The sequence below is a fragment of the Crotalus tigris genome, unplaced genomic scaffold (genome assembly GCF_016545835.1).
Source record: "Crotalus tigris isolate CLP2741 ecotype Arizona unplaced genomic scaffold, ASM1654583v1 scf7180000017601.7605149639:7615979, whole genome shotgun sequence".
NCBI lineage: Eukaryota > Metazoa > Chordata > Lepidosauria > Squamata > Viperidae > Crotalus > Crotalus tigris.
The window spans coordinates 5,552,043-5,564,299 of NW_024096505.1; the positions used below are offsets into that span (position 1 = coordinate 5,552,043).

General features: G+C 41.2%; 2 protein-coding genes across 2 annotated transcripts in view; one reads left to right on the forward strand and one right to left on the reverse strand.

Moving 5' to 3' along the window:
* The window catches only part of CLIC6 (chloride intracellular channel 6), a 29,588-nt gene extending 24,603 nt beyond the window's left edge, over positions 1-4,985 (reverse strand). Inside the window, exon 1 of the mRNA XM_039318545.1 lies at positions 4,852-4,985. The gene's annotated coding sequence lies outside the window, so the exon portion shown is untranslated. The remainder of the gene's footprint in view (positions 1-4,851) is intronic.
* Positions 4,986-5,051: 66 nt separating this feature from the next.
* Positions 5,052-12,257, forward strand: part of RCAN1 (regulator of calcineurin 1) — a 34,407-nt gene continuing 27,201 nt past the window's right edge. Inside the window, exon 1 of the mRNA XM_039318558.1 lies at positions 5,052-5,375. Within this exon, the coding sequence (XP_039174492.1) occupies positions 5,082-5,375 (294 nt within the window). The 5' untranslated portion in view covers positions 5,052-5,081. The remainder of the gene's footprint in view (positions 5,376-12,257) is intronic.

Consider the following 12,257-nt stretch of genomic DNA (forward strand, 5'->3'; position numbering starts at 1 on the left):
GAGATCTGACGGAGACTAGAAGCTCCGTCTACTTGCGAATGGGGTGCTTGGAGCTGGAGCTAATCGCTTCATTTCAAAGCGCCCCATTCGCAAGCAGACAAAGCTTCCAGTCTCCATCAGATCTCTGTTTGGGGGGGAAAGTGTTTGGGCACCTATTGGGTGCTTTGGAACAAAGTGGTATCGCCTCTGCCTCCATGTACGGACTTACCTGCTCTGTATCAAGGGGCTGGTGGGCTGTGGCTGCTGCTGGACACCATTGATCCCCACATGCTCCCCGCCGCTTGTGCTTGCCATGCCCACCCCAGGCTTATTTTTGGGGTAGGGCTTATATTAGGCTCACCCCCCAAAATCAGGTTATGTCTTATTTTGGGGGTGGGTCTTATTTTTGGGAAAACGCAGTATATTAAAGCTGATTTAGTCCAGTGTTATTCTCTTTCTCCTTTTCTTTTCATGAAAAATAGAAAATGTAAACAATGGGATAAAAGACTAAGAAATAAGAAGTGCAACTCTGATTCTATGTGAAGCTAAAATATACATAAGATAAGCAGGAAACCTTACACAATTCACAATAGCAGTACCTACTAATACTGTTACATTTTAGTTTTCCTGGGTTACACAAAAGTGCTTCTGACTGTTCCCAATTAAATAAACTACTGATAAATTCTAATTGATGTATTATAAAGTTGAAATATTCAAAATTTTACCCTTAAAATATTGATTCTTAGTTGAACAAGACAGTGTTTTATGAAATTAATTTTTTCCCATGGCCTCTGAATGTTGTCTGAATTCCTGGTATTTATTCCTTTAAATGGAATTATTTCAGTTTATATAGACAACAGTATTAAATGTTTAGCTTAAACTAGCAAAACTAGTATAAAGAATTCAGACAACCTTCAGAGACCATGGGAAAAAATTAGTCTCCTTGACTTCTTGCTCAACCAAGAGTCAATGTTTTAAGGGTAAATACTTGAAAATTTCAACATTATAATACATGAATTAGAATTTATCCGTAGTGTATTTATTTGGGAACAATCAGAAGCATTTTTGTATAGCCCAGGAATCGAATGGAAGGTAGGCGTCATCTCTTTCAGTGGTGCACTGATGGTTACTGTAACTGAATCTAGAGCAGGGGTGTCAAACTGCCGGCCCACAGGCTGGTTTCATCATACTGAAGCCGAGCCCACCCCATTGCCGGCAATGCAAAAAGAGTCGCGATACATCGCGACATGTCATGTGACGTGGTGAGTTTGACAGCCGTGATCTAGAGCAGTGGTTCTTAACCTGGGCGATATCGCCCCCCAGGGGGCGATTTCATTTTTCAGGGGGGCGATGGAATGAAAAGGGGCGACATGGGGGCGAAGGAACAAAAAGGGGGCAATATGGGGGTGATGGAGTGAGAAGTTTTGAGGACACTTTTGAGACTATTTCGTACAGTGAATCGCTGCATATCTGTCATACAAAAACTTCAGATCACTCGTTATTAGTGGATTGAATTGTGTTTTCAAATGTTCCTCCAGCTAGCATCAGTACAGAACGCCGTACATATGTGAATACGCATCACTTATCTTCATGCGTGTTGCGCAGCAGCCTCTACCCTTTTTATATTTCTTTTTGCATCTTAAATTTCACTTGTAATTCAATCATTAAATGTTACTGTTTTTCTTTTCGGGCATTTCACTTTCTTGCAATTGAATTTTGTTTTCAGTGGTCATTACATTTAAGTGTCTTGAATAAATAAGATAATAATGAAATACATGTATCACGAAGTTTGGGAATAAAGTGACGGGTGGCACCAAAATTTTTCAAACACTTGAGATATGGGAAAAAGCCTGGAAATAAATTATTTGCATTGATATGTCCTGATGACAGTTTTAAAGAAAACAAAAAAAGTGTTTGCATAAATTGAAGAATTATTTCCTATGTTGTGATTGAGAGGTTATCTTGGGAGAAGGGGCGATGACAACTTCCTCATTGGCTCAAGGGGGCGATTCGTTCAAAAAGGTTAAGAACCACTGATCTAGAGCAAGGACCTTCCCAACAGGAGACAGAATCACAGAGGACCTTATCCACTTTCTCAAAATCCACAGGCTCAAATACAGTATCTCCCTGATAATACTGCAGGACACCAACATGTCAATTGCTTGGATTCTAACCATCAACTTTCCAGCCTTCAGCCAATATCAGCAACTTTATCTATGAAATATCTGGCCAGTTGTTCACAAGATGCACTGGACATGTCTTCCAGCCATTTGTCTGCACTACAAAAAACTCCCAGTGCTGGTGGCCATATGTAATAAGGTACTGAAGTTTGCAGCTGATACAACAGTCATTGGTTTGCATACAGATGGGAGGTTGAACAACTGGCCCTGTACTGTAGACAGAACAATCTAGAACTGAACACACTTAAAACTGTAGAGATAATAGTAGATTTTAGGAAGAGCCCTCCTATTCTATCACCTCTTACAATATTAGGCAACACAGTATCAACAATAGAGACAACAAAGAAATTGCAGACTGCCCAAGGAGCTGCTGATACAATTCTACAGAAGAATTATTGAGTCTGTCATTTGTACTTCCATAACTGCCTAGTAGCAACTAAACAGGACAGGCACAGACTGCAACGGGTAGTTAAGGACTGCAGAAAAAACAACTGCAACCAGCTTTCCTTCCTTTGAGGACCTGTATACTGCATGAGATAGAAAGAGAACATATCTACAAAACGCTCACATTCTGGACATAAACCATTTCAACTTCTCTCCTCAGGACGCCGCTACAGGGAATTGCATGCCAAAACAACTAGACACAAATACAGCCCCCCCCCCATGCAATCACTCTGTTAAACACATAATTCCCACAGCATTATCTAGGCCTAAGGATATCTAACTATGTAGCAGGATTGCATTACTATTATCCTTCTCATCTTTCGTATTACCTACTCCTATTGATATCTTATGACTATCACTTCGTTGGTTGTATTTTATGATTTATGATTGTCTTATGATTTATGATTTATCACTTTCTTGCTTGTATATATACTCACAGTTTATGTACCAGAGATAAATTCTTTGATCAATAAAAATAACCCAGCCCAGCCCAGCCTAGCCTATTCATATGGAACATCTCTGACATAAACAAATTTTCATTTGTCTGTATATTTCACCATTTGTCATATTTCACCAACTACCACTAGATGGTAGTATTTGATCATCCGTGATATTCTGATAGTCTGTTTATCCAATTTAAGCTGCTCTCACTCCAGTTTGTTCTTCTCTGCTCTGAAATTTGCCTGACTTGCTTCAAAATAAATATATTAAGGTTCTGGTGCACAGGCTTTATTAATAACTTACAAGTTAATTATTAGCATCTAGAGCATTCCAGAAGGATCAGTATTCCATTGGTATTAGTATCTAACAATGCAGTACATATTGTTCTGAATTAAGAAACGTCTCAATATTTTCTTCAGATAGCATTGGATTTGGTGATCAGACCCTCCCACAGATATCTTGGAAGTACCTCTGTCTAGAATGCTTACCTAAATGTTAGTCCAGAAATATTAATACAATGATTTCTCTGAGGAAAAGAGACAGAATGAGGTATATCATATGTAAATAAGTGGTATCTGATGTCTAGAAAATAATGGTTCCCAGTGTAGTTAGGCTCTCATCAGGGCTCCACGCTTGTTCCCTAGCAACTGCTAAGGAGGCTTACTGCCTCAGATACCTAGACTTCATGATTTGTAGCCATGGATTTGACTATATGTACCTTATTTTTATTCCATCTAATTTTTTAAAAAACCACCTATGTCTTAAAACTATTCAAACTGACTGCCATTACTTCCCTCTCCCTACCCTTCTGATAGTCATAGAAACTATGTGCCAAAGACAACTGGACTTTCTTGGTGTTTACCATCGGAGCTGATGAACTGAGGAAGCTTCTTGGATGAGAAGCAAAACATTTTCAAGGGGAAAAAAACCAAGTTCAGTTGCGTTTTGGAAAAGCATCTTTGGGACAACTTTGACCTAGATAACTGAGGATCTCCATAGTCACAGAAACTATGATGCAATAATTATGGATTATGACCAGAGTCACCCAGGTTCAGATCAACCCTCTGCCAAGGAAACTCACTGGCCAAGTGACTTGGCTCTTAGCTCTAACCACATTCACATAGTTATTATGTGGGAGGGGATACAAAAAAAAAAGGTAAGATACAAATGTGTCAGCCACAGTTCTCAACCTGTGGTGCGCGGACCCCTGGGGGGGCGCAATGTTATCATAGGGGGTCCACAAAGACTTGAAGAAATGTTATAATTTAAATCTTGAGTTAAGTTTTGGGAGTCCATGGCCCTGGTCTGTGGCCACAAAAGATATTTAAAGGGGGTCCATAGTAAAGGAAAAGTTGTGCTGTGCAACTCTGCTAAGCAGTTGCTCCCAAATGAGTGAGGATAAAGACTGCAATTTAATTGTAATTGAGCATCTTTACAAAAAGCTGTTGTAGTGAACTTAATAGACAGCACCCCAAGAAGGCTTTGCATCTTTATAAGAGTTTTTTCAGGCAATGACCAACGTTTGAAAACAGCCTTACACTATATAGAAAATGTTTGAATGGTTGTCTCAGTCTCATTAGAACTAAATAAATAACTTAAATGCAGCTTTAAGCTTCAGTAATGACCTGCACGTATTACCTGCCTTTCCCAATCATGTAAAAAAAAAAAAGCCTTCGGGACTCGTAATTACTTGCATCTATGCAATGAAAAGAGATTCTCGGTGCAGGGGTGGGAGACCAATTCTACACTTCTTGCGAAGCAGGGATCCGAGAAAGGGGCGGAAAAGCAAAGTGGGCAGTGCCCTCACCTAAAATGGTTGTTGTGGAGCCGAGACGCTTCACGATAGGTAACCTGTTGGAGTCGAGGAGCTTGATTGGCTCGGGACAGGCTTTGACGTGACGCCCATTCGACCTCAAGGGCTGAGGGGGTTAATTTTAGGAGGGCGGCGACGACGCTAATCCTTGCTTCTTCCTACCTCAGTTGGGCCCAACCCGAGCACATTTGTTGCCATCCACTGGCTCCTCCCCTCCCCTCGGCATGGAGGATCGGGGGGGCGGCTGGGAAGAGCAGGCGAAGCCGTACGAGGAAGAAGGCGAGCAAGGCGGAAAGAGGGCTGCGGCAACCGCAGAAGACGCAAATACAGCAGTTGCCGTTGCCGATACGCAGCCAGAAAGCGACGAAAAGGCGGCGGAGCGGGAGGCGGAAGCGGCGGTGGTTGATACGGACTGGAACTTCATCGACATGGAGACGGTCTCGCTGCACGATCTGCCCCATGCGCTGATCGCCTGTAACCTGCCGTTGGCCGTCTTCTTCGCCGGTGGCCCGTGCAGGGTGGGTGAACCGACGGGAAAGGCGAGCGGGTGGGAAAAGGCGGGGTGGGGAAGCTGCCTCATTTTGGAGTGCGGCGGTGGATGGGGGGTGGTCGTGTGTATCCGCATGTTTCGGGTGTCTGCCCGCGAGAGAACTGACGGATCAGGCCGAGAGGAGGATCATGGCCTCGAGAGAACGGCCGAAAGACAGGCCTGACCGCCGTCCAGGACAGCTATCCGCGGTTGCAGATGGCCCCGCAGGAGATGAACATCTGGAAGGCAATGCAGCTACTGCCGTGGACCAGGAACACTGCACTGTAAAATAAGGGTTAGCAGCCGAAGGGGTCTTTTTCGTGGTCGTGAATATTCTCTAACGGGAACGTTCATGCCCTTCGGAAAAAGAAGTGTGCCAAGGACGCCTGAAATTCTTACTTTAGGCATTCTTAAAGGCAACAGTTTGGTTTAAGTGTTAGCTGATCCTTCTGCGTGGATGGTGTGCATCCAGGAACATCTTTTGAGTTGGATAAGAATCTTTTGACTCCTCCCATAGTTAGGAAGATAAAACTGCTGGGCAAAATAGGATGCCCAGAATGCTATGGCAGCATAACAAAGAAATCTTTGAGCCTTCTAATCTTGGCATTCCTTCATGAATAAAATCAATGGAATACCATCTCTTCTATGCTTATTTTTAATTTTTCCAACTAGATTAGATTCTAGTAGGTGAATTGATAATTTGTTATGTTGCATTGGAAAGAGATAGATTGGTTCTCACCTTATTAAGAATTGGAAATTAATGTGCTGACCACTTCTGGATATGCTACATTGCTACTTTATAGATATGCTTCAGTGGAGGGAGAATACAGGTAATCCTCAACATAACAACAGTTCATTTAGTGATTGTTCAAAGTTACAACGGCGCTGAAAAAGTGACTTAAGACCATTTTTCCCACTTGTAACCATTGCAGCATCCCCATGGTCATGTAATCAAAATTCAGATGCTTGGCAACTGACTCATATTTATGACGGCTGCAGTGTCCTGGGGTCATGTGATCACCTTTTATGACCTTTTGACAGAGTCAGTGGGGAAGCCAGATTCACTTAACCATGATATTAACTTAATAAGTGCAGTTATTCACTTAACAACTGGCAAAAGTCATAAAATGGGGCAAAATTCACTTAACAAATGTTTTACTTAGCAACAGAAATGTGCTCAGTTGTCATAAGTTGAGGACTACCTGTACACTGGAGCAGTTATTTGCCAAATAAATATGTGTATATTCAATATAAAAAAATCTTTCAATTGATTTTTTGGATAATATTGCCATTGTTGAATGATTTGAATCTTCCACTTGCTAAGTCATTAATTATCAATTCAAAACTATTCATAATCATATGCCCTCATGATCTACAACTGCAATGTATATAATAAAAAAAAAGATCAGCACTCTCACTAAGACTACTTTGCTCTACCATTTAATCAACTTTGTCAATTCATGTTCTCTGGCTTTTGCTGAAGAAGCACACTAGCTTCTATACACTTTTTTTTTTTTTTTGCGCTATAACATTGCTGTCGGTCCTGCTCCCAGATTAATACCTGAGAAAATTTTCCATCTAATTTGGCAAGCCACTTTTATTGTTCAGTGGCTCATGAATATTTTAAGAAATTACCTTTCATACTCGTATCCCTTTTGTCGAATAGAAAATAAGACACACTACCTTTTTTCCTCCAGGAAAATATGCTCAAGAGTTTAGCTGAACAGAATAGCTGTAGCCCTCAGATACATTACTTAACAAAATTAGAATGGGAGAGTTATCCTATCCCCTCCCATCAGAATTAAAAGACTCGTTGCTATCAATATTTTTGTAGTTGCAGAACTCTAAAAATAGCATTTAGGCAGCAAATTAGAGGTGGCCTTGAATCCACATGAATTAAAGACCTTTTGTTCACCTTAAAAATCTTGTGACCATACAGTTAGATTGCAAAGATCAGTAAGGGGAAAAGGGGGGGGGGCATCAATTTAATGCACATTCCTGCCTTCTCAGCATACCACTTCATGCTTCCTACCAGTGAGGTTGTTCTGAAGAGATTTGTTTTGAACTAATGGAATATTTTAATTTCCATATAATTATTTTGAAACAGCTCACTATACAGCTTAGAAGACTTAAGGTTTTAAGAAATAACCCAAGATTCACTCTGAGTGAATAAATTTTTATATGCTTTAATTAGGATGTAAAGGACAATAAAAAAAACCTTGGAAAGCTTAAGTAAGCCACAGTATAGCTGTGTTGTTAAGAATCCCATGCTATTCAAGACTTAAAAATGAAATCATTCCGGGATCTACCACAAGAGGGTGAAATAACACCACTTGTTTGGTAAACTTTCTTCCAAAGAAGTTGGTTTAAAAACCCAGTTTTTATAAAACCTGGAAGTTTATTTAGTGGAATACTTACTTTCTTTGAAAATTATTTTGCAAGAATTTCTACCCCTCAAAAATAATTACTAGTTAATTTTGTGTACACCCACACACACATACGTACAGGTATATACAGGTACATACATAAATACATACATATATGCAGTGCTTTTTTTGTTTAAAAAAAAAAGTGCCAGAACTCACACATGTCATACAATCCACCTTGCCTACACTACAAGATTCCATCCAAAAAAGGTGCCGGAACTCTGTTCCGGGTGTTCTATGACAAAAAAAGCCTTGCATATATGTATGCACGTGCGCGCGCGCGCGCACACACACACACACATATGCAAAGAATATAAGAAGAAAGGTTTCAGAACTGTTTAATCTTTTTATTTTTATTTAAAGTTTAAAACACTCAATAGCAGAGGCTTTCAGTTAACCTGGAAAAATATTATTTAGCCATATAATGGATGTTTATAGCACTGTAATCTAGAGGTTTTTGTTCTAGAAGCAATCGTTGAAAGAGAATCCAAAAGAAATGAAAATGAAAGTAGAATGGGTGGCCTTTAGAGTTTTGGTGTTGTAAGATGGTCAGCAGAGGAACTGTAAAGAATATGGGAAGAAGTAGTGATGAAATACAGCATGAGAATGAAGAGAGAGAATGTAGGTCTTCAGGGTGCTTATGAGCAGAGGCAATTTGAGAATCATCAGGTATGTTTTATAGTGATATTTTCATGGGTAACAGATATGGCACAAGGGATCAGCATCATGGCCACTAGAGTACCTTATATTGTTGCAAATACCATGTTCAGACAGACTGCCACCACTTGGAGCTACAAACTACTATCAAATCCAAGCCTCAACAGTGAAAATGAGTAGCCATTTGACTTGAGGAACCGTATTGTGAATTTTGAGAGAAGTCGCGTACCTCATTTGTCACAGAATGATAGAGATGGGTTTGGATCAGCCCAAGTTTGAGGATTTTGTGGGTTAATTGTTGGAAAGCAGGTTGGATTGCCACAATCATAAAGAAGGATTGAAAGAGGAATTGGAACAGTCATTCATCAGGTGAGGGAACAGGAATGACTACATGTTTTCTGTTAGAGTGAGAGTACATGTTATGTTCCCTTTAAACTCAGGAAAAGCAGAGTTAAGAATTAGGGAGAAGAAATATGGAGGTGGATATATCGGGTGAGACGGATTGGTTATGTGGTGCAGTAGAGGCTGACTGACTGTTGGAAGTAGCCACAGAGAAATTGTACTGAGGTCTATGTAGCCCTAGAGCAGAGGTGTCAAACTCGCAACGTCACGTGATGTGTCACAACATATCGTGACTTTTTTCCATTGCCGGCAATGGGGTGGGCGCGGTTTCGCCATAATGCATCCGGCCTGGAAATGCACTGGCTGAAGAGAGTGGAATGGAGAGAAATAGAATTAACATGGTGAAGGGTGGAGAGAAATAAATAATATGGTGGAAGTTGGGGAAGCAACCTTGATGGTTTGATCTTGCTGACATCCAGTGCCTTGTCTCATATATGAGATACCTATTTGGATTCTTGGGCTGTGGCTAGAGCTACTTAATGCAAGATCTATCTAAAATAAATCTATAATAATGTCATCCAAAACAGATGAAAGGACACAACTGGCCCATGGTACCCAAACTAAGGTAATACAGATGATATTCCTCTTTGTAAAACCATGTTCTCACTGTTTGGACATTCATAGATTGCCTTGATTTAATGAGATGAAGTGATAGACGGGAGACCTGTTGCTGACCATAAACCCAAAGTATATATATGACTGGACATAACTAGGAGCTTTACACCTTCACAGTAGTAGTAAGAGTAGCAGAATACAAATACTTTTCTGCAGTAATTTCATCTCTAGATTGTTTAGAATTAATTCTAATTTTAGGGCTAAAAGTTAGCTGGTCAATATTTGTTGACAGTATAATTTTGATTTTGATTCAAACTTATTGATAGAGAAAATGGGTTTTAGTTCTGCCCCCATAAACTAAATCGCTTCCTATCCACTTTGTGAAAATTGTCAGGGAAGTAACAGATTGAAGCTGTGGTGAACTTTTCTTTGGTAATGAGGGTGATGCCATCTTTCTGCAAGAGGCAATGATAACCAGCTGTTATCCAGGTGAATTCTGGTGTATCTCTTTTGGGGTAAAGGTGGTAGAACAGAATTGTATAGGGCTCTTGATGAAGCAAATTATCTGAACCCTTTTTAGTTGGTATTCAGTCCTGGGTATGCCTCTGAGACTGTATTGATTGCTCTTATTGTAATGCAGGGGTGTCAAACTGCCGGCCCGTGAGCTGGACGCATAATGCGGAAGCCACACCCACCCCATTGCCAGCAATGGCAAAACTCTCCCAATACGTTGCGCGACGTCACGTGATGTCGTGAGTTTGACATGTCTGTTGTAATGGATCTTGAATGAGGTGAGTGATTAAGATGACATTGATGGAGATCAGGAAGCTCTGTTACTGAAGCAATGAGGGGCAATACATTTTAAATCCACAACAAAGTATTCAGAAGGTGCTCACAGGGATACCTCCTAATTCTCAAGAATATAAAAAGGAGGCAGATTCTCTTATTGTAGTCACTCTCAGTAAAAGTAATTATAGCCTTCCTATACAGTTGATTTCCTAGTCAAGCCTACCTGGTAGAACTGACAATATGCTCAATACAATACAATCTTACAATACAATCTTAGTAGCTGCAAAATTGAATGTATGTCCTTGTTCATTGCAATGGAAGGCTACCAATGAGTTCAGGTTTCCTTGTTTGACCATTCGTTTGTAGTGTTACAATCTGGTGGTTAGCTTCTTCCTTATCTGTCCTACATAACCATGGGCAATCTATGCAGGGGATCTGATAGATTACATTGAAGGTGAGAGATACATCCAATGTAATCTATCAGACCCCTGCATGGATTGCTCCTGGGCTGTGCAGGACAGATGGGAAGGAAGCTAACCACCACATTGTAACAACAGAAGCAAGTGGTCAGACAAGGAGACCCAAACTCATTGGTAGCTTCACATTGCAGTGAATAAGGACATACATTCAGTTTTGCAGCTACTAAGATTGTTGGACAAGCAGACACAAAAACAGCCAGGAAAGTGATTGAATCCTGGGAAACGGGCCCCTGTTCAGTCAATAGGAGTGCCGATTTACCACCACCTTATCAAGTACTTAAGAGATGAGGGCTTGGCAGCACAAGGAAACTACAGCAACAACTTAATAGCCAGCCATCAATACCCCAGTCAGCATCTAAAAAGCCATATACAACAGGCACCATATAAATACCACACATAGAATAGCCCAAAGCACACACTTTGCTAGAGAGAAGCTCCCTGAAGTTGGCCTCTAGCATGAGTCCAAAAGCTCAGAAGACTAAACCTCTGGTCCCAGTGACCAACCCGATTGGATCCTGTATATGATACCTCTTTTTATTTACTGGTTGACTTCTAGGTTCAATTAAAGATGCTAGTCTAGTACAAGTGAATTCTATCAATCCAATGAGAATAATAACACATATTGTGTTTCCCCCAAAATAAGACCTATCCTGAAAATAAGACCTAGCTTGATTTTTATATGTGTACCTAATATAAGCCCTACCCCCAATATAAGCCCTAGTTAAGGCCCCGGCCATTCTGCCCCACCATCTGGTTGCACGAGGTGGGTCGAGGCACATGCCTAAAAATCATGCTGGGGTTGAGCTGCCCCATGCACCCCACACACCTCAGGACTGCCACAGCCAATGCCTGCCTCACGACGGCAGCACCAATAGCTCTGTTCAGCAGCAACTTGTGTGGCAGCCACCAGCACACTTCTGCAGCCTCTTGCCACCAATTGTGCGTATCACCTCTGGCCTCCGTTTCACTGGCAGAGACCTTTTCCTGAAGGCCTCTGCCAGCGAAAAAGAGGCCATGGATTGTGCACATGTCAGTCTGGAGCTCCGTTCTGGACTGCAGGGGCCTTTCTTGAAATTGGCAAAACGAAGGCTGGGGGTGACACATGTGAGTGGCGGCAAGTGGATGCAGAAGAAGTAGGCCGATGGCCAGGCAGGCTCCTGCTGGATGGGGGTAGTTGGTGCTGCTGCCATGAGGCGAGACAGTGGAGGAAAAAATAACATCCCCCCCAAATAAGATTTAATGCTTCTTTGGGAGGCAAAAAAAATATAAGACCGGGTCTTATTTTCAGGGAAACATGGTAGGTGCTGCCCCAGGGAAAGTTGGCCAGAGGAATGCCTTGGAGATAAGCCCTCTTGGTGAAGGCTCCCTTATTCTGGTACCGTTTACTTTCAGAGACAAGTATGGCCTTATCCCTATTGACATTTCAGAGGGTAATAGTGAAGATCCAGGTCTCCTGTGGAATAATGGGTGTTTCAGCTGTGGAGGATAATGAGTCTGCCCATTCTTGGCATTTATTTTAATGTTTTAATCCTAATTTTAATTTATGACAGTTTTAAATTTATT